The sequence below is a fragment of the Schistocerca nitens genome, chromosome 4, assembly GCF_023898315.1.
Source record: "Schistocerca nitens isolate TAMUIC-IGC-003100 chromosome 4, iqSchNite1.1, whole genome shotgun sequence".
NCBI classification, from domain to species: Eukaryota; Metazoa; Arthropoda; class Insecta; order Orthoptera; family Acrididae; genus Schistocerca; species Schistocerca nitens.
In genome coordinates, this window is record NC_064617.1 from 132,381,863 (window position 1) to 132,404,350 (window position 22,488).

The 22,488-nt window shown below is 42.9% G+C and overlaps 1 protein-coding gene across 1 annotated transcript in view; it reads left to right on the forward strand.

Annotated features, from left to right (window-relative positions):
* The window catches only part of LOC126252165 (toll-like receptor 2), a 167,515-nt gene that overhangs the window by 119,246 nt on the left and 25,781 nt on the right, over positions 1 to 22,488 (forward strand). The window contains exon 4 of the mRNA XM_049953033.1: positions 11,377 to 11,566. Coding sequence (XP_049808990.1) covers positions 11,377 to 11,566 — 190 coding nt within the window. The remainder of the gene's footprint in view (positions 1 to 11,376; positions 11,567 to 22,488) is intronic.

Below are 22,488 nucleotides of genomic sequence, written 5' to 3' on the forward strand. Positions count from 1 at the left end.
AAATTTCAGCTGAGCATTCTCTTTCAGAGTAATATGTGCAACAAAATTGTTAGCCTTGCCTAAACCTTCGGAAAATAGTTCCAGGAATTCTGTTAGCAAGCTAGCTACACTGTCTTTTGCATGGAATGGATACACTGACAACACATTGTTTTGAATATTAAAACCAAACAAATCAAATAAATCAAGAGCAAATATGTTCTTACTATCGCCTGATTGTAGCACCGTAAAAGTCACTGTTCATGTATGCGAGCGATACATGGCAGGCAAATTGCATTTTCCCAGAACGGGAATATCTTGTCCATCATAAGCCGTCAGTTATGTGCTAGTTTTAGACAGGCATGGGGAGCCTAACACTTCATATGAGTGACGATTTAGCAACATGAGAGAGGCACCCGTTTCCAACTGAAATTTCCCCTGTTTCCCACAAAGAAGAAATGAACAAAACGTTTGTTGGAGTAGTGGATCACTGAAGAAACTGCCCACTTGCTAGTTTTGGTAACGCCTGTTGCAGACTTTGAATATAGAGCATTAATGACATGGGCCTTGTGACTAGATTTTTGTGAGTGATCCGAATTCTTAAGTTGGTTCCGCCGGCACTTCAGTCTGGAACTGCGCTGCTGCTACGGCATGCCTCTGGCATGGATGTGTGAGATGTCCTTAGGTTAGTTAGGTTTAAGTAGTTTTAAGTCTAGGGGACTGATGACCTCAGATGTTAAGTCCCATAGTGCTTGGGCCATTTTTATGTTGGTTCCATTACAATCATACTAATTGTACATTTCCTTTCTGGCCACAAGCGTAACACTGAGCTTGTCAGGAGGGGCGGTCTTGACGTTTGTGCCGCAAATAACACCAAGGGCAAGACTTAACTGGGTTTTCCTGGGTAGCCGCTAGTTTAGTGGGCTGCTTACGCACCGAGGAGCGTTGTTTACTCCGAGTGGCGAGTGCAAGCTGCCGCTGAATGGGCCACTCGCAAAAAAGGGACTAAACCAGACAGATTGCTGGCTGCTAAAATGTATCGGCTGATCGGCTGACAGGGCAGGGGGTGGAATAGGTGGGATGGGCATTTTGGAAGAGACAAATACAAGAAACAGACAAGACAATCAAGAAAAATAAATAAAAAAGCAAAGAAAATTTCTGGAACGCCTGCCTGGAAACAGTGATTAGCAAAAGACACTATTTAAGCAAGTAAACACCCCTACAAAGAAAAGACAAGAGAGAATTAAGGCGCCAGCAAAACAAAAACAAAAATCTATGGACGCGAGGCGCGAGTTTTGTTTGTGGCTCTAAGCACTATGGGACTTAACATCTGAGGTCATCAGTCCCCTAAAACTTAGAACTACTTAAACCTAACTAACCTAAGGACATCAAACACATCCATGCCCGAGGCTGGATTCGAACCTGCGACCGTAACATCAGCGCGGTTCCTGGCTGAAGCGTCTAGAACCGCTCGACCACAGCGGCCGGTGGTTTGTTTGTAAATCCTCGACGTCAATATGGTGTTCTGGCCACTCCTGTAATATAGGTTGCCTAGGATGCTGTTTTCTCGAATAGCTAAATAACAATTCAAGCAAATGACATTAATGGTTTTTATTACAGTAAAGTAGATTGACAACACTTATCTTGTCGTGTTTACAAAGATTGGTCGCAAGCAATTGCCGACATGCAAGTAATCAATGTCCTTCAATGTATACAATTTCCAAACACGTAAATGATACTGTTCACAAGGCACAGCTCTTCTTCCAGTGCGGCTCCTCTAGTGCGGCTCTTCTAGGGCGGCCGTGACTAGGTTTCGCGTCGCTTTTATTCTCTTCGTGTAGAGGCCGCTCCTGTCGTGGTGACGTCCTAGTCAGCGTGTTATTGGGTGACGTCGTCTGACAGCCCCTTCTGCTGTATCGTTCTTGATCTTCGTGCCGGCGCTCGTTTTTACGCCGGAATAAAAACACCCCTCCCCCCACATCGTCTAATGTTGCAATGGGCGCTGTACCTACTGTTCTCCCCCTGAGGTGAGCTACCAGCTTTAGTTAACCCACAGCAGAATTCACATACATCAATTAAATTTAAGCGTATCTTAATATATTTTTGTCTGTAAACATTTTTTTTTTGTACTGAGTGGGAAAACTACACCTTATTAAGAAGGTTTAAACGGTACTTGTCGTTTTCCGAGTCGGTTGTTAGTTGCTACCATTATAGGATACGACTGAGAAGGACTTTTGGTGAAATACCGATATATCGATAATTTGCCAGAAATGTCGATACATATAGGCGATGTTTTATCCACCGATGTACTGATATCGGAATGGTAATATCGAGTGCCGTAATTTTTATTTTATATTTTTTTCGCAATTTTGATCAATATTTGAACTTGTCCTTTTGAAATTGCAGTACCACTTTCTTCGAAAACAGTTGCTGAAACTGATGAACAAAAATCTAAATGACAAGATTGGTCTTTGCGATGGTGGAGACGTGCGATTGAGAAAAGAAGACGTAATAGGTGCTAGGCAGTACCAACAGAAACTAAAAAAAAAAAAGTTCAAATGTGTATGAAATCTTGTGGGACTCAACTGCTAAGATCATCAGTCCCTAAGCTTACACATTACTTGACCTAAATTGCCCTAAGGACGAACACACACACCCATGCCCGAGGGAAGACTTGAATCTCCGCCGGGACCAGCCGCACAGTCCATAACTGCAGCGTCTTAGACCGCTCACAGAAACTACAACATTTAACTTCACCGCGCAATTTTGACATTACAGCTGCTAGGTCACTCGCTTTTGCAGAAATGAAAAAAGGAAGTCGACATGAAGTGGTGCAGACAAATCCGGTATCTGACGAAACCGAAAGACAGACCCATCGGACACCTTTTATTGTACCACTTACCTGCAGTTACGATTGTTAGCAAAGTGGTTATTGCCAAGCGTCAACGTGCATCGTTTTCCTTTCAATTCTTGCTGTGAGGTGGATAAGCAGTCTGCTAGCTTGTTGATGTACAAAATATGTAATAATACATCGATACTTAAATGTACAGCTCTAAAATTGGCAGCATATTTACAATGTGCAGCCGATATTTCTTCTGGCTGGTACGTCGATATTTGTTCCGTCGCTTATCGATTTGACGATACCTTTTCCGATGTATCAACGGCCAAAAATGATTTCTTTTTAAATATCGATATAACGGATTCTCGGTATTTTTTAAAATATCAACAGTCCTATTGAGAAGCACAGGCTGCACAATTTCTTGATTTGGACGACTGGTCGAGAGAGTTAAAACGTTTCTACGAAACAATATGAAGGAGGAACGACTGAGTACCTTAGGAATGCTGTCCTCTGAAAAGTCATTCGTGTGTGAAGTGAAAATTTCAGTTCAAGAGTGATGGGTTTATTGGGCAACAATAAGGAGTAACGAATGCATTTCCAACATCATTCCTACTATATTGAAGCTGTCTTCCAAAAATCATGGAGTTGCCGCTTTCGGGAGTCTTAAATGCCGGTAATTTGAATACATTTGCTTCGCAAAGTTGAGCTTGCAAGTTCGAATAGTTAATGGACGGCTGGCCGGTGTGGCCGAGCGGTTCTAGGCGCTTCAGTCTGGAACCGCGCGACCGCTACGGTCGCAGGTACGAATCCTGCCTCGGTCATGGATGTGTGTGATGTCCTTAGGTTAGTTAGGTTGAAGTAGTTCTAAGTATTAGGGGACATAACCTCAGATGTTAAGTCCCACAGTGCTCAGAGCCATTTGAACCATTAATGGACGCCCTATTATTTCTCATATCAATGGCACTCACGTTGTATCGGGTACTATACTGGCTGTCGGCCGCGAACGTAAACGAACGAGGACTTTGGTAGTCGAGGGGAGAAGACTGGTGCCGGGGGCGACAAGCCACGCCTCCCTCTCACAGGGCTGGCAATCTGCCTCTGCGTTGTGTGCTCCTGCGAAGGCAGAACTGACGTAATGGTCATATGAATCGCTGATCTCATCTGTAGTTGTGACTGACCAAGATTGGTCTCTGCACTCATTTGGAAATAAGAACAGGAAACAACGAGCAGGCGCGACAAAATGCAAAGCGAAGCACACAAAGCATTCGGTAACGGTTACGGCGCAATTGTTTTCTGAGGCTGGCAGTCTCGTAAAGTAGTAGCTTAGGTCTGACCTGTACCGGTATCTTACGCAACCTTTCATCAGAACACTCCCCACTTAAGACTCTCACATAAAAGTGTCCACCATAATCGTATGAGTAGTGAAGAATAACGCGGTCGATATGCGCGCATGAATTTCCTTGTCTGAGAGGGATTTTAGGAGTTGCTGTTACGTTTTATTTCTCATGTAGACACGAGGGAAAGATAGTTAAAGCAAACTCTCTCTCTCTCTCTCTCTCTCTCTATCCTTCGCGAAATAATTGAAATAAAACAAAGCTTCCTGTCATATTTTCAAGCAATATATGAAAATCCTAATGTGCCTCAAAGAGCGCTGTTGTAATAGGTGTTTATTTCTGTTTTCCTATACATTTTATTTGAAACACTATATTACGAAAAATATGAGTTATTGACAAATTTTTCTAATACGTTTGATGCTACCGAACGGGCTTTTATTTTTTTATTATTATTATTTTTTTTTCACGACCAACGTATTGCCTACGCGGCCGTCATGCTCTAGAACTATTTGGAACAGCGGGTGAGACATATCCACGCAATCTGATAGTTCTACAGGATCTACTCGTCAGTGAATAGCTTCAGTTGGATGTCGCACCACTGAAGATTCTCTTCCTCGCAGAACTGAGGCCATTATCGCGGCTAGAGGCGATGTTCCGCGATGATAGCGTGATCCCTGCTGGAGGTGAATCATTTTTTTTCTCCTTTGCGCATGCAAGCTCCCTGTGTAGTTTTGAAAACGGATTATCTACGAAAGTAAGTTCGTATTATGACCCGAATTTAAATGTCTTTTCATATGCCAAGTTGAGACCCACTAGCCGGTCGCGGTGGTCTCGCGGTTCTAGGCGCGCAGTCCGGAACCGCGCGACTGCTACGGTCGCAGGTTCGAATCCTGCCTTGGGCATGGATGTGTGTGATGTCCTTAGGTTAGTTAGGTTTAAGTAGTTCTAAGTTCTCGGGGACTGATAACCACAGCAGTTGAGTCCCATAGTGCTCAGAGCCATTTGAACCATTTTTTTTGAGACCCACTAATTTATCAAGAAGGCAATCCTAATAAGATATTTAGAGAATATGGGTTACAGCAAGAAAGACTTACTTCGGGCAGTATAAGATAGCGTGCAAAGTAAGTAGTTAACTGATTTTCTTGAGCATGATTACTTGTAGGAAACATCTAAATTTATCTGGAAAACGTCCAAAAGCAGCGCTTGTAGAGCCATTGAGTGCAGCAGGCATGATGTACCTACACTTTTAGCGTAGCTTACAAATACATGAAGTAAAACTGTCGCAATTGACAGGATAAACAACTGCAACACTTTCAGCTACGTTGAATTCCGTCATTTACCTACTTCTCTAAAAGACGTTAATGTAATAATCATGCATAATGTTTACCATTATTGGTGCGAAATTTGAGAATAATTGTAAAATGATATATAAGGATGTTATCGTAAGGAAATCAAACTGAGTTACAAATTTTAGAACGTTATATAATTACTTCCAAAATGTAGTTACGCCACGATGTCACATATAACATTAGTACTTACAACATGTGGCACAAAAAGCTTCTACGTATTGATGCGTCGCACCTAATCTTCTGTTTAGTTTTAGTTTACCTTTATAATCTTTAAGGAAGGACAAAATATTGTGAGATGGGTAACTAACTAATTAGTAAACAGCCGCGCGGGGTAGCCGCGCGGGCTAAGGCGCCTTGTTACGGTCCGTGCGGCTTCCCCCGTCGGACGTTCAACCTCGGTCATGGGTGTAGCTGTTATCCTTAGCGTAAGTTAGTTTAAGTTAGATTAAATACTGTGTAAGCTTAGGGACCGATGACCTCAGCAGTTTGGTCCAAGAGAATCTTACCACAGATTTCCTACTAAACATAAGGCCGGTCCTCACATGAACAACGACCGACAGCATCATTGTTCGGAGACGAATTACCGAATCCTTTGTAACATGTCTTGCGTCGAATGCGTGCAAGATACATCAAAAAGATCGGCCTTTGAGTACAGGGTCGCTGATTGCTATGAACAAGTACAAATTAATGACTGAACGCAATACACATTCGGTCATTGCTTCTCTTCACAATGATCTGCAGAATCCGCTGGATCCTATTTGTAACAATTCAGCATGTCAGCTCGCTACGACAGGTTACGAAAGAAAGCCAAGAGACACAAAGCTCGCGCTCTTTTGCAAAAGCAAAGAAAAGTTTATACCTTCTCTATTCTGTTTCAACAACAGACCATTTCAATATCGCCGATCATCGATAAATCTCCACTATTCTTCCTCCAAAATTAACACCTTAATGTAAGAATTAGAAACAAGAGAAACTTTGTATATTACGAGGAGCATCGGGAAACGGTGATTGTCCATCAGTGTGACGAATTATTGCAAATATACTGATCTTCCACACAAACAGATAGCATCTTAGCATACCGTAGCACAGGGCTTAACAACTGGCCGGTTTTGAGCGCGAGTACTCGCGTCTGCTCAGGCACGTGCTCGCGAGCAGCTGCAAGATCGCGGAGTAGGGAGGGAGGGGAAATGCGCGCACGTTTGAATGTCATCTCGCGTTCTTAGCACATTTAACTAGCCATCTGAATGCTTTGAACATTTCACAACAAGGTAAAGATCTGCTGATTAGTCATTTCATAGACCGAATACGAGCTTTTAAAATGAAATTGACGCTTTGGGTGAGTCAGCTGGAAACAGGAAACCTAGCTCATTTTCCTAAATTATCAATCATCCATGCAAGATGTTCACAAAGACTGTGGACGTTATTCACGTAGTTTAGTTGATCAGCGCTTTCAAGATCTGACACCACTAGACAGTGATTTTGATCTGTTCTCTCTATATTCACCGAATATTGAAGAGATTCGTCCTGAGCTGCAGCAAGAAATTATTGACCTGCAGTGTGACAAAGAATACAGAGACAAATTTTAGAACAAGAAAAACATTTTGGAATTCTACAGACACTTCCCTCAGGATAGATTTCCTCGTTTGCACAAACTGGCTGCTACAATAATATCAATGTTCAGTTCCACATATGTTTGTGAAGAACTGTTCTCTTCAATGAAATGTAACAAGACGCACCTGAGAAACGCGTTGTCTGATCGAAATTTAAACTGCACGCTGCACCTAAAATGCACAAGAACAATTACTCCGAACATAGACGCAATTGTAAAGGGCAAAAAGTACAAGATAACCGAGAATCTCACATTTCAGTGACACCTTTTATTGTGTAACAGTTCACAAATTAATGCGAATGTAGAGGCATACACTAAGCTAATAAAATTATGTGGCATGTGTACATTCTCCTTTATTTGTTTCATTTGTCGCAGTAATAATTCGTGAGTGATATCCCTGCAGGTGGCCGCGGATTTACATTGACTGGTGGCAGTCGTTGTGTGCTTCACATGACTCTCCCCACTCTCCGCTCTGGTCCGGTAGTGGGGGTAGCGTGCTCGCGTTGCTCCGTGCTCGCGCCTTGCTGCTCACAGCTTGCTCCGCGAGCACGTATGTTGTGAAGCCCTGCCGTAGCACATAGCGACACGTGCCAGCACACCGATCACATTACTGGCGTCCATATTACTCACATCGCTTTTGTGTTTCAGTCACACTGCTCACGGGACGTTACAAAGCGCCCATCATTCTCAATCATTAGTGGAACCGGAACTCGAAAATTTCTTCCGTCCAAGTTTACAGAACGTCGCAAAAATGGTCATGTTTGTAGAAATCAATAGCTGGGTACAGGTGTATACCTTTATACTGAATCTGCGAGTTTATAATACTCAAAATACACGCTGGTGTAAGGAGTACGTCAACATTTTCTTTCTGAATAAACACTTTACTGTCAGTCCAAACTCAAAGCAACAGTGTTGTTGTGGTCTTCAGTCCAGAGAGTGGTTTGATGCAGCTCTCCACGCTAAACTATCCTGTGCAAGCCTCATCATCTCCGAATAACTTCTGCAATCTACATCGTTCTGACTCTGCTTATTGTATTCATCTCTTGGTCTGCCTCTACGACTTTTACCCTCCACACTTCCCTCCAATACTAAATTGGTGATTTCTTGATGCCTCAGAACGTGTCCTATCAACCGATCCCTTCTAATAGTCAAGTTGTGCGACGAATTCCTCTTCACCCCAGTTGTATTCAGTACCTCCTCCTTAGTTACGTGATCTAACCATCTAATCTTCAACATTCTTCTGTAGCACCACGTTTCGAAAGTTTCTATTCTCTTCTTGACTAAATTATTTATCGTCCATGTTTCACTTCCATGCATGGCTACACTTCATACAAATACTTTCAGAAAAGACTTCCTAACACTTAAATCTATGCTCGATATTAACAAATTTCTCTTCTTCAACAACACTTTCCTTGCCATTGCCAGTCTACATTTTATATTCTCCGTACGACAGTCAGCACTTATTTTGCTTCCAAAATAGCAAAACACATTTACTACTTTCAGTGTCCCGTTTCCTAATCTAATGCCCTCAGCATCACCTGATTTAACTCGACATTATCCTCGTTTTGTGTATGTTCATCTTACATCCTCCTTTAAAGAAACTGTCCATTCCGTTCAGCCGCTCGTCTTTGGTCGAAATTCAACACATCTCGAACAAAATCCGCTGCTACATGTTTCTTGCCCAAAAACCCGAAAAAAATGTTTGGCATGAGCGGAAGGATATTCCGGCATAATCAGCAACCTCTCTGCTGGTGATTCGGTGATTTTCCAGAACAATTTTTCATACTTCTTCCACATTGTCGCCGGTGGGATTAGCCGAGCGGTTTAAGGCGCTGCAATCGTGGACTGTGCGGCTGGTCCCGTCGGAGGTTCGAGTCCTCCTTCGGGCATGGATGTCTGTGTTTGTCCTTAGGATAATTTAGGTTAAGTAGTGTGTAAGCTTAGGGACTAATGACCTTAGCAGTTAAGTCCCATAAGATATCACATACATTTGAACATTTTCCACATTGTCGTCAGTAATCGATCTGCTAGGGCGACCCTCTTTGAAACGTTTATACCACTCGTAGATTCTTGTCTTACGGATGATAGATTCCCCAAAAGCCACAGTCAAAATTTCGAATACAGTGCTGCACTGTATTCCGTTTTTCAAGCAAAATTTAATGCAAATCCTTCGATCCATATTTTTCGATAGTAAGAATTCATCGAGCTCTCGAAAACGCGTGTAGCCTCGTCAACTATCGACCATAAGCTAACAAGGACAGGTCCTGTGGTGCGATCGACTTTTTAAAACTATCTATATGGTGATATAGGTTAAGACCCACACACATAGCAAATGGTTCAGTTGGCTCTAAGCACTATAGGACTTACCATCTGAGGTCATCAGTCCCCCAGACTTTGAACTACTTAAACCTAACTAACCTAAGGACATCACACACACCCATGCCCGAGGCAGGATTCGAACCTGCGACCGTAGCAACAGCGCGGTACGGGACAGAAGAGCCCAGAACCGGTCGGCCACAGCAGCCGGCCCACGCATTGCAGCCATTTACCTGGTGGGCCCTCCTTTACGAGTAAGTGACGAAAAAAAATTGGGTGTTTTGTGTGACCCTCATCAGGGTTAGAAAAGTTGCATTAAACAGTTTGTTTGCGTGGTGTGATGGATGGGATAAAGACTTTTCGTGCAGGAAATTGTGGGTTCGAATCACGTTAGATGCAGTATGCCTTTTTTATTTTTCAGTCTTTATCGAAATGACTATGATCATCAATTTTAATCAGTTAATTGATTTAAATGTAATTTTTAAATTCAAGTCCTCTGTCACATATTTTCAATCACAATGTCTACTTCTTCATTTGCTCTCTATTTTTCTTCCTATCATTCTTATTTTAATCGGAATTTTTGTGTATGGATTTGATTACATTTACCTATTATAATATTCAGTTATTTTAAAATTCCGATCTATGAGTTTTAAAAATAAAAGACGATATAATCTACTTATATTTGTGCAGTGGAATGTAAAATGTATTTTTGTTACGAGACGTACAGTTTCTTTGCACAGTAATGGTCATACAAACATTTAAAACATAGCCCAAATACCTATTGCAGTATGGACAAAATAACGCAGACGAAAATTTGAATGAAAGACGGTTTTATTTTAAGTGCAACAGAACTAAGAAAAATGAGAAACAGATATTTTGACCAACTGTGACATGGTCGCGTATACAAACAGTGATCCGATACTGTCAAATGTTTTTTTTATTCCAGTCTTTGATCACGATATGAATTCTTTAGACGACGACCGTTTTCGGTCCGTAATGATCATCCTCAGATCTTTTTTACACCACGTCCTAAAGTGATAAGGCCATAATGGCATCGTCAAAACATTATAATCAGCATAGCAGCGTCATATAGATCTAAAATAAGTTCTATTCTACACCTTATTTTAGATCTATATGACGATGCCATGCTTATGACATTTATATGTTTTGACGATGCCATTATGGCCTTATCACTTTAGGACTTGGTGTACAAAAGATATGAGGATGGTCATTACGGACCGAAACCGGTCATCGTCTAAAGAATTCATATCGTGATCAAAGACTGGAATAAAAAAACATTTAAGAAATAGATATAATGAACTCAATAATGTGGACAAAAAAACAAGGAATGATAGGGAGAAAAACGAGAGCAAATGAAGACGTTGATATTACGATTAAAATTATGTGACAAAGGAACATACTTTAAAAATTGCAATTAAATCAATTAACCGAATAAAGATGATGATCAAAGTCATTTCGACTAAGATTTAAAGATAAAAAAAATGTCTTTATACATCTGACAGGATTCGAACTCAGAACCTCCTGCAGGCAAAGCAGTTATCCTATCCACTCTATCACGCAACCAGACTGTGTAGTCCTCCTTTTTTAACGCTGTTGAATCACATGAAGTTGCGAATTTTTTTTCTTTTTTCCTCAATTACTCGCCTATGAGGGTCAAAAAGTTGATCGCACCGTTGCGGACCTCGTCTTGTAAATGTTCAAAACAGCTGGAAACGCAAGAAGATATATCAGAAACATGTGTACCAACAAGATAAAAAAAATAGAAAATCGGATGTATAAATCCCGCGAAATTAAAAAAAAAATCCCGTTACCTTTTACCATACTTCGTACATTAGCACATTACTGCCATTTTAGAGGGTCTGCCGTTAACGTGCTGGAGCTATAGGAGTGGGAGAGCAGGTGAAGAGGCGTCTTGTGTACTGTGTTGCTTAGCGCGTCGGACCGCGAGTGGGTGCTGTACCGGCTGCTGCCCGGCCTGGAGCGAGCCCCGGAGCGCTTCCGGCTGTGCCTGCACGAGCGCGACTTCGCGCCCGGCACCTTCATCACCATCAACATCGTCTCCTCCATGCAGGCCTCGCGCCGCATGATCGTCGTCCTCAGCGAGGCCTTCGTCTCCAGCCAGGTTAGTCGCCTCTCCTCTCCACAGCCAGCGTTAGGCTAAAGCAGTTGTTCTCAACCTTTCTTAGACCATTACACCTGAGTGCAATCAGAAATTAGCTAGTGCCGCCACCACACGACCCCCCGCCCCATAGTCATCTGTTGCAGCCCCCACCTCCCTCTCCACTTAAGTACCTAACTAAGCTGTAGAATAAAACACTTTTCTTGGAACACTTTTATTTTTAAAATGTTGAAAGATGGATGATATTTACTTTGTGTATGTATGTGTGTGTGTGTGTGTGTGTGAGAGAGAGAGAGAGTCAGTGACGAAGGAATTCGTATAGCATAGCAACTAAGTACTACCCGCAACTGTTTAACTGTTTTTCAGAAAAGAAAGCCAACTATCCACTGCGTGGGTAGGCACTTTTTACAAATCATGCTCACGCTGCATTACTCCTCTCCACTGCGGCACTTGCTTGACCTGCACACCGTAACCCCATTTAAAATCAAACAAATTCAGACGCGTGCTTCTTACTTCTTGTTGTTGTGTTCAGTACTGTCCGTAAATCACCTCATTGCCGCAGTCCTTACTTCTGAACTTGAAAGAACTGGACGACTACAGGTTGTTAATACATCGTGTCTAACCGCTCTAATAATAATGTGATAACTGTATGCAGTACCATAGTAGCTCTCATCTGGTTACTACTGTGTCGTGCTGTCAGTTAATTCATTTACCTGTTTCGAAGCAAGTATTGTAGCAATTTCTTGGCCTAAGCAGGTACTATCTACAACTCAGAGAAGACATTTTCTTCAGATATTTAGCATTTGTTACGTGTATGCCTCACTTTTATTATCAGTGATGCAGTTGATGGAATATGTGAGGAACCTGTAACCTACACCACACTAATTCTACTAACTGAGAAAAATTAATTATTGATAACTTGTATAATCAATATCAGAGTCTTACAAAATTGTCATAATAGTAATGATCTTTTCAAAAAAGTTTAGTTTCGTGACTGAAACAGAATCGAATCGTTTAGTTTTTACCTCTTAGAAAATTTCATTTTACCCCAAAAGGTATAATTACCCCCAGGTTTCGAGCCACTGGGCTAAAGTCTCATAAATCGTACCACATTGAGCATTTTTGTGATTTTACTGACATATAACATTAATTAGCTAAATGTGCTACTAATCGACATGCATGCGACAGCGTGCTTACCAAAAAGTCCCAAATCGCCGAGCACAAAAACGAAATTTTCCGGTGCTCATACCTCGAGTGCTGTTGTTGATAGCCGGCCGGAGTGGCCGTGCGGTTCTAGGCGCTACAGTCTGGAACCGAGCGACCGCTACGGTCGCAGGTTCGAATCCTGCCTCGGGCATGGATGTTTGTGATGTCCTTAGGTTAGTTAGGTTTAACTAGTTCTAAGTTCTAGGGGACTAATGACCTCAGCAGTTGAGTCCCATAGTGCTCAGAGCCATTTGAACCATTTTTTTGACCGCTACGGTCGCAGGTTCAAATCCTACCTAGGGCATGGAAGTGTGTGATGTCCTTAGGTTAGTTAGGTTTGATTATTTATAAGTTCTAGGCGACTGATGACCTCAGAAGTTAAGTCGCATAGTGCTCAGAGCCATTTGAACCATTTGCACCTGCTGAGGAAATAGCAAATAGAAACATTTTCTGTCAGTGAGTTCGCTGATTAATGTGCACTTGCAGATTGGAAGTAAGTTATGGTCAGTATGTTCTCCATCGCTTTGTGCCTGGCCACAAAAAATAGTTTCCAAGCTCTTGTAAACGGCACAAAAGATTAGATTATAACTTAACTTATCAGCCGCCCCACAATTTGGCACCCCGTTTTCAGTCATTCTTTTAAACAGGAGCATATTCGCCTTTTTCGTGCTTCAATAGGAGCATTTGTCCATTGATAACGTGAAGCTCGTACTCCCGGTCACATTCGAGGACTGATCAACAAAGACAGTGACTGATTTTGTTTTTCGCAAATGTTTATTACTCCATTTCAATGTTTACCTGGACTTTTTCAAATTATTCCCCTCCTGCTTGAATGCACCTTTTATAGCGTCTCTGCTAGTCCTCGAACACATCGTGCAGACCATTCTTTGACAGGTCCCTAAGAATCACTTCACGTTCCTTGAGCACTGCTTCAAGCTCTCAAACTGAATTCCTCTAAGCTTTTTCTTTATTCAAGAAAATAAAAAAAAATCACAAGATTCAAGATCAGGGCCAATACGGTGAGCGCAGTTGACAGGTAATGTTGAACTGAGCCAGAAACTGCATTATTTGATTTGCGACATGAGGTCGCGCATTGTCATAATGAAGTCGCCAACCAGTCCGAGAGAGTTCTGGTGGTTTCCGTAGAACGTGCTTCATCAGTTTAGTCAGTGCTTACGTGTAGTATAGTGTTGACGAACCTAGGGTTTACCACACTGTGTTGACTCGTTTTCATTCGGGGTCATAAAGATTCAGCCGTAAATGACCTTTTGTATGGGAGTAAAACAGACATGGTAGTCAACGGGTACAAACACCGATGACCCATAGATGATCAATATAATGGTAAAGACACCGCCATATGAAATTCTCAACACTTCACTGAGGTTACATAATATTACCTGCCGATCCTTACGGACGATCACAGTAGCGGTGCTGATGTTGACTTCAGTTACAGCAGAAGCCGAAACACCAGGCCCAGCTTGTTTAACACACACAAATCGACCTCCTTTGAAGTCCTTGAACCACCTAAACACTATTGCACCAGACTGTGAACCTTCACCGCACGGTTGCTACAGATTTTCGTAAGTTTCATTGACTGTGTGGTTTAAACGAGCTCAGAATTTTATTGCGGTCCCATCGGCTTAGGGAAAGAGTGGTAAGGAAATTGGCTGTGGCCTTTCAAAGGAACTATCCCGGTATTTGCCGGAAGCGATTTAGGGAAATCACGGAAAACCTAAATCAGGATGGCCTGACGTGGGTTTGAATCGTTATCCTCCCGAATGCGAGTCCAGTGTGCTAACCACTGCGCCACCTCGCTCGTTGGTCGTATATGTGTTTGTTGCATCGCTTGAGTATGTCGTGAGTAATTAAGTTTTAAAATGGAAGCAGAAACCGAGTCAGGTCGGATTATACGTAGTGACCAACGTTCCTACATCAAAATCGAATCCATATGTGGAAAAATTCCAAAGGAAATCTACAACGCTTTCAGAGGCATGTGTGAGAAAAGTGCAGTGGGTCGCAGCACAGTTATCACGGTAGTCTGCTCGTTTCTGTTGAAGGTCGGGTAACAGGCACCGAAGACAATCCAAGAAATGGAACCCCGTCATCTGCAACAGACTACGCCTCTCATGTTACTGTTAATGACATTTTGAGGGAGAATCGACGAAAAATAGGTGAGAAAACTGCTTGTGAGGCCAGAATGTCTGTCACTTCTGTTTACAGAATCGTAACTGTAAAGGTAAAGATGAGAAAAGTTGCTCTCAGATGGGTTCCATATGATATGAGCGAAGAGCAGACAGCAGGTCTCAAACGAATCGCAGAAGTATTGCTTCAACGTTGTCGAACAGAAGAACACTTTTTGAAAAAGATTTTTGCACTCGACGAAAACTGCATACGAGATTTTGAGCTGCAACTGAAGTCTCAATCGTTACAAAGTAAAAGTTCCGATTTTCCACGCCCACAAGAATTTCGCCGCCAACAATCAAAGGTGATACTGATGATGATGATCTTTGCGTATGACATGAATGGTGTCATATCTGCAAATAGTTACCCCAGGGGACGCCTGTAACAAGCTGCTTCTGCAAAACGTTTTGCCACCGAAAATTCGCCAAAAAATGTCTGACATGCTTCCAACTGGTGTCCTCATTTTGCACGATAATGCAAGACCGCACATTGCCCCGCAGTGACAGAAACGTTAGAGAAATATGTATGGCAAGTACTTCCCCAACCACCATATAATCCTAATATGAGCCAATCGGACTCTGATTTGTTTCCCAAATTGGAGGAACAAATCCGTGGAAAACGTTTTAATATAACTGATGAAGCTTCCAGTGAGGTGACCCACGTAATCAGACAGCTCAACAATGAAGGTGCTCTATCAGGAATACAGAATTTGCAAAACGTCGGGAAGCCGACATAAGCAAGAATGGAGGTTGTATAGAAGGCCTGTAAAAGTATTCTATAAAATAACTTATTTTCTTCAATTCTATCTTAAAGAATGCAGAACTTTTGAAATGACTTTCGTATTTCTTACAACTTCCTTCCTTTCATTCAGAGTAACAGCTCGCAGCTCACTGCGATGTTAGGGCGAATACGATCAGGGGATAAAATACCAAAAGCAATGCAGCTGTCATATAACCACGCCAAGGCTCGATACACCCCCGGTGAGTGTGTGACTATTGTCAAAAGCTTCGGAACTGAACGCGAGAAGCAATGAAAAGAAAATAATCTGCGAGAGTGGCTTTGCAGCAGGAGCGTGTGGAAACAAACGGAAAACTACTGTGTTATAAATTCTGTAATACCCTGCTCCGACACGTTCCTTTCCAGTCACTTTTACCGAGAGGTATTAAACTGGATCATGTCATCTTCAACCCAATCAAGCGAGCCATTTAAAAGTCGCGCACGCTACTAGCTACTGCTGCCAGTGTAGCGGTAGACGGTGGCGCCTGGGTGGCCAAATCATTCGCTCGGATTGTCCAGAATGTTCTTCAGACCAGACCCGGTGACATGGCGCATTGTCATGACAACATGAAATCCACGAATGGCTGCATATTCTCTACAAGTAGCCGAACACAAAACCATTTCCAGCCAATGACCGGTGCACTTGCACCAGGGGGCCCAATCGATTCCATGTAAACACAGCCCAACCCATCATGGAACCACCACCAGCTTGAACAGTGTCTTCTTGACAACATGGTGGGGTCTCCGTCACACACGAGCCCCATCATCAGCTGTTGCAAACTTAAATCGGGACCCATCTGGCCGGGCCACGGTTTTCCAGTCGTCTGGCGTCCATCCGATATGGTCACTGGCCCAGGAGAGGAACTGCTGCCGATGTCGTGCTTTTAGCACAGGCACTCGCAGCCACAGCCCATTAACACCATATTTCGCCGCACTGTCCTAGCGGATACGTCTGTCATACGTCCAACATTGATTTCTGTGGTTATTTCCCGCACTGTTGCTTGTCTGTTAGTACTGACAACTCTGCGCTGACGCCGCTGCTCTCGGCCCTTAATTGAAGGCCGTCGGACCCTGCGTTGTCCGTGGTGAGAGGCAATGCCTGATATTCGGTATTGTTTGGGACACTCGTGACACAGGGTATCTCAGAATATTGAATTCCTTAACGATTTCCGAAACGGATTGTTCTCTGCGTCTAGCTACAACTACCTTTCCGCGTTCAAAGTGTGCTAATTCCTGTCGTGCAGCCGTAATCATGTCGGTAACCGCTTCACATGAATCACCTGACTATAAATCACAGCCCCACCAATACACTGCCCTTTTATAGCCAAAAAAAGACGATACGGTGTTACATAAATTGAAAATAATTACAATCTATAGTTCAATTGTTTTATCTTGGCGGCTCGCGCATGCCCGCCCAGACGCGGGAGATTGCTGCGTTGCCAGTTGCACACGACGCACGCGCCAATAGAAGCAGCGCCATAGTATAGCATAGTTCGCAAGCTTACGTTTAGGAGGGAGCGCGCAGTTCATGAAGTAAAGCCACCACGGCCGCATTAACCCTTTCGCTACTACAAAGACGTGCTCCCTGCATTCCGCGCTGTGCGCGATTTTGTCACTGCACTGCTCGCCTGCACTCTTCAAAATTTCGTGCAATGGTTTACTACATTTAATGCTGCATAATAACTGCGTTGAACATCGAAACAAAATTAAGTCATTTATGGGGGGAAGGTATCAGTCAAGAAGACGTGTAAAAATAAAATTTTTGGGCCAAATAGTTTTTGTCAAAGTAGTGGGAACACCATGTGTCTGCACAGGCGAGCAGTGCAGTGATGACAAAATCACGCACAGCGCGGAATGCGGCGAGCACGTGTCTGCAGCAGCGAAAGGGTTAATGAAGAGACAAAGCACTAGAAATTTCAAAAAATTGCATTCAAACGAATATAATTCGTGAAGTAAGGCACTTCGATATTGTTTTTAAATAATGAAAATATTAAGCACTGCACAAGGTTTGAACTCATAACCTTTCACGTAGCAGCCCAACACCTTAACCGTCACGCTAATGCAGCTCATTTGACGAGAGAACGCCATGAGGACTATAACACGTCACGCAAAATACTGACAAACACTGTTGGTATGACTATGAATTACTCACGCTTCGTCGAAGTACAATAGGAAATAAACAATTACCGCTGTTCTTTATTGCGAAAAAGCGGTTCGTGAGAGTGATACAAACACCTTTCCTTGCTATCGCCTGAATTAGGAGTCTCATTGCTTGTTTGGTTTAATTAATTAATAGAATATGAAGCAATTGGTATAAAGAATGCTTTTTCCAAACTTTCTATAAAAGAATGTCTGCTATCAAGACATTGCTTTTATTCTATTACTTTATTTATGACTGAACGTTTCTAAAACTGAAGACTCTCGCCCATGCTCTACACTGCAGTCGAGATGTGGCAACGTCGTTCTCTGTTCATTGGCTGACTGTGTTTTGTGACGTCAGATGCGCAGAACGAACCTAAACTCGGCCGCCAACATAAATGACGCGCACTTTAGTTATAATAAGAGGGTATCGTTTTGTGAAACCGAGTAACCATGAGAGTTTACGAAGATGTAGGAAGTTCCTTTCAAAGTTGTGATGATATCAATCTTAGTGCAATAGTCGCCAGAGGTACTGATAGTAGCACGCAGTGTAGTCGAAGTGGGTTGGCCAGAAGTAGTGAAGTATCAGTTCAGTTGTTAACTTTAGACAGTTCAGTGTATAATTGCAAGTTGAGTCATATGAAGAGTATTGTATTTTGGTGGCGTAAAGATGCTAATTTTCGTATATCTTGTGATTTTTGTCATTACTGCACTACCTTCAGCACTAGTCACAATGCTCGATAAAAGTTTAAATATATAAGCGTTCTGTACTAAAAGTGGTAGAGCATCTACTTATTCAGCCGAAGTCATTCTAGTATACAGATTGAAAGTTGTAACAGTCACTGATTCATGAGACAATCGTCAAACGGTGACGCAGAACATGTTGACAAGCAGGTGAAATAGAATAGACTGCCATATTGTTCAATATGTCGATCGGCAGAGAACAAGTAAATCAGCGTTATCGATGTACAGAGTGTCAAAGAATGATAGAAGCAGTTAGGAATACAAAAATAGGAACAATATAGTAACGGTATCGTCACACCAAGTATACAACTCCGAAACACTCGAGCCAACCGTTCTTTTAAGGCTGTTCTGTGCGGTCCTTTGTATTTCAAAAGAAAGAAAAATGTAAATAGAGACATCAATGGCGTGGTAGCAATGTATCATTATACTGTTCACAAGCTGTTAGTATCGCAGTTTGTACATCCAAAAAGCTGCCGTATCGACTAGTACAACAGACGTCCCAAAAGAATAACCACCTCTCCACCTTTTGTCGGCACTGAAGAAGGCAGACAAATACTCAGCCTCCCCTTCCCCCTACCCACACCTCGTCACCTTCCTCAGCCACCCACGACCACCGCCACATACTCGCCTGCGCATGTCATTATCAATGTTTCTCTAAAGAGAATGATTTTGGAAATAAAAAGAGGAAGGAAAATTAGAGTTTAATGTTCCATCGACATCGCGGTCATTAGACACGGAGCACAAGCTCGGACTACGATGAAAGGGGAAAGGAAATGGGCCGTGCATTTGTTTGGAACTATCTCCGAAAGCCTTAATCTGGACGGGAATCTGACCGTCCTCCTCACGAATGAGAGTCCAGTGTGCTGGACAAGTGCCGCCTCGCTCGGTTTTCGGAACTGAGGTTTCTGCGATGTATCTACATGGTGTTGCCTGCTACGGACTTCTAGGTGTCGTGGCGGACTCTCAGCGAATGGTGTTGTGATAGGGAAATCACGTCCAGAAATGTACTGTTTGAATATGAAATAAGTTTGAAAACTGGATAACTTTCAGATCTCCCGCTTCACAGTACGAACATGACATCAGTAACCAGTTTCGTCCGACTATAAGAACGATTGCGAGAAACTAGCACTTTTCCGACTAGGAGGGTTCATTATAGTGATCCACAGACGCGCCTCACTCTCCACTGTGAAGAAGACGTCTTTTCTCACGTGGAAGGAAATCCAAGGACGAGTACTGGAAGCATTTCCCATGCCCTGGTCTCATGTAGAGCAAATCGAAGATCTGAAAGTGATCAGATGTCCAGACGTAATTTATATCCAAAAGATACATTTCCGGACATTGGTTCCTTATGAGAAACATTACCTACCAATTATTTGTAAGAAATTTCCGTTATTTGACTGTTAATTGTTCATTTCTTTTACACAATCATGATTTCAGCTTTTTAGTCATTCTCAGGTGCGTGTTGAAATGTTAAACTATATCTGAGCTCTCTGTCACATGTCATAGTGGGAAAAAAATATAGTCTTATACACCAGTTGTCGTATTACTGGATATCTCTGGTCTTATAGACCAATTATTTTATTACAGGATATGAGTGCATATCGAGGATACATAGCATGGCCGCCATTGTATAGAGTGAAAAACCATTAACACATAGCATGCATATTTAACAGTCAGTATATTTCTGTAATCTGCATTCGTCACTTCAAATGGAAATTCCTTTAAAAAAGTTCTACACGACTGTGGTCTCCCACGAAAGAAAGATTATTATCTACTAAATTCTGTCTACAGCTCCTAGGAGCCTGTAATAGGAATTGTGAAACACCATGACAGAGGAGCCTAGGATAAATTTGTGCCGTACTGGTTTCCATAGGATTGGCTTCGAGGGAATCACCATATTTTCTTGGACACAGCAATTGGAATTTGGTCTGTAGGCTCCCACACCGGACTTTTCATATTTCTCCTCACATTGGATGGTGACGGAGGATGTGCAGTCCTAAAGCATCGACTGCACACGGACATGCGCAACCCCGCGAAACAGCATCAAGAAGACGCTGCCCACCAGCCAATGGAAAGAGCAGACAGCGCCACACCTCCGGTAAGACAGAGTTCAGCACCCCCCGTCAATGCTGACTTACCCAGCCGCCCATCACTGGCCGACCCAGCTGGATCACGGACTTTGAGAGGATCACAGACTGCGCAGCAGTACTCCAAAAGAGGAAGAACAAGTGTAGTGTATACAGTCTCTTTAGTAGATTTGTTACATTTTCTAAGTGTTCTGCCAATAAAACGCAGTCTTTGGTTTCCCTTCCCCATGACATTTTCTGTGTGTTTTTTCCATTTTAAGTTGTTAGTAATTGTAATTCCTGGACGTTTAGATGAATTTATGGCCTTTAGATTTGACTGATTTATCGTTTAACCGAAGTTTAACCAGTCCCTTTTAGCGGATTCCTTTTAGCACTCATGTGAATGACGTCACACTTTTCATTATTTAAGGTCGATTTCCAGTTTTCGCACCATTCAGATATCTTATCTAAATTGTTTTATATTTTTTTTCATCTTCTGATGACTTTACTAGAGGATAAGCGCAAGAATCATCTGCAAACAACGGAAGATGTCTGCTCAGGCTGTCTACTAAATCGTTTATATAGATAAGGAACAGCAGAAGGACTAAAACACGACTTTGGGGAACGCCAGAAATGACATCTGTCATTTCTTCATTTACCAGCAGTGCTGAGAACAAGTCCATCGCAGGATATGATCTTCACAGTTATTCAGCCAGCTTTTCCAGCGACTAGCAGACTACAACAAGGGCGGTCGTGGCAAACCTCGCACCATTCGTTTTCCTACTGTGTAGCAGCGAGCGCTGGAACTGGTGGAAGAGGACACTGGACCTAATTTACGTAGAATTTCAGCATTTACCAGGGGTTAGACGTCCTCCAGTCTGGGCAACCCTGCAATAGCAGTTGCTGTACTCATATGACGTGAAGAGTGTTCAGGCCCTTCGGCCAGAAGAACATCCTGCCAGGATGCAGTTTTGGCAATGGCTGTTACAAGAAGGTGGTGCAGATTCACTTTTCACAACAAAGTCATTGTTTACAGACGAGGCTTCTATCACCCAAAGCGGGATTGTAAATTTTCATAACGAATAAATATGGGTTGATGAGATCCATACGCAGGTATGAGGCATCAGCGTCGGTTATCAAGTAATGTATGGCGAGGAAGTATTTGCGTTAGTCTAATAGGACGTTACGCACAACCAAACAGAGTGATGGGTGAAAAGTATCGTCAGTTCCTATCAAACTACTCGCCTGTCCTCCTACAGGAGGTGCCACTCTAACAACGGCTGGAGATGTGATTCATCCATGATGGAACACCAGCCCATTTTCTTCGAAATGTCCGAGGGCAACTCACAGACATGTAATGGGGAATTAATTGGTCGGGGAGATCCAGCCCGTTGGCCAGCTCATTCTTCCGATCTTAATCTGTTGGATACACTCCTGGAAATGGAAAAAAGAACACATTGACACCGGTGTGTCAGACCCACCATACTTGCTCCGGACACTGCGAGAGGGCTGTACAAGCAATGATCACACGCACGGGACAGCGGACACACCAGGAACCGCGGTGTTGGCCGTCGAATGGCGCTAGCTGCGCAGCATTTGTGCACCGCCGCCGTCAGTGTCAGCCAGTTTGCCGTGGCATACGGAGCTCCATCGCAGTATTTAACACTGGTAGCATGCCGCGACAGCGTGGACGTGAACCGTATGTGCAGTTGACGGACTTTGAGCGAGGGCGTATAGTGGGCATGCGGGAGGCCGGGTGGACGTACCGCCAAATTGCTCAACACGTGGGGCGTGAGGTCTCCACAGTACATC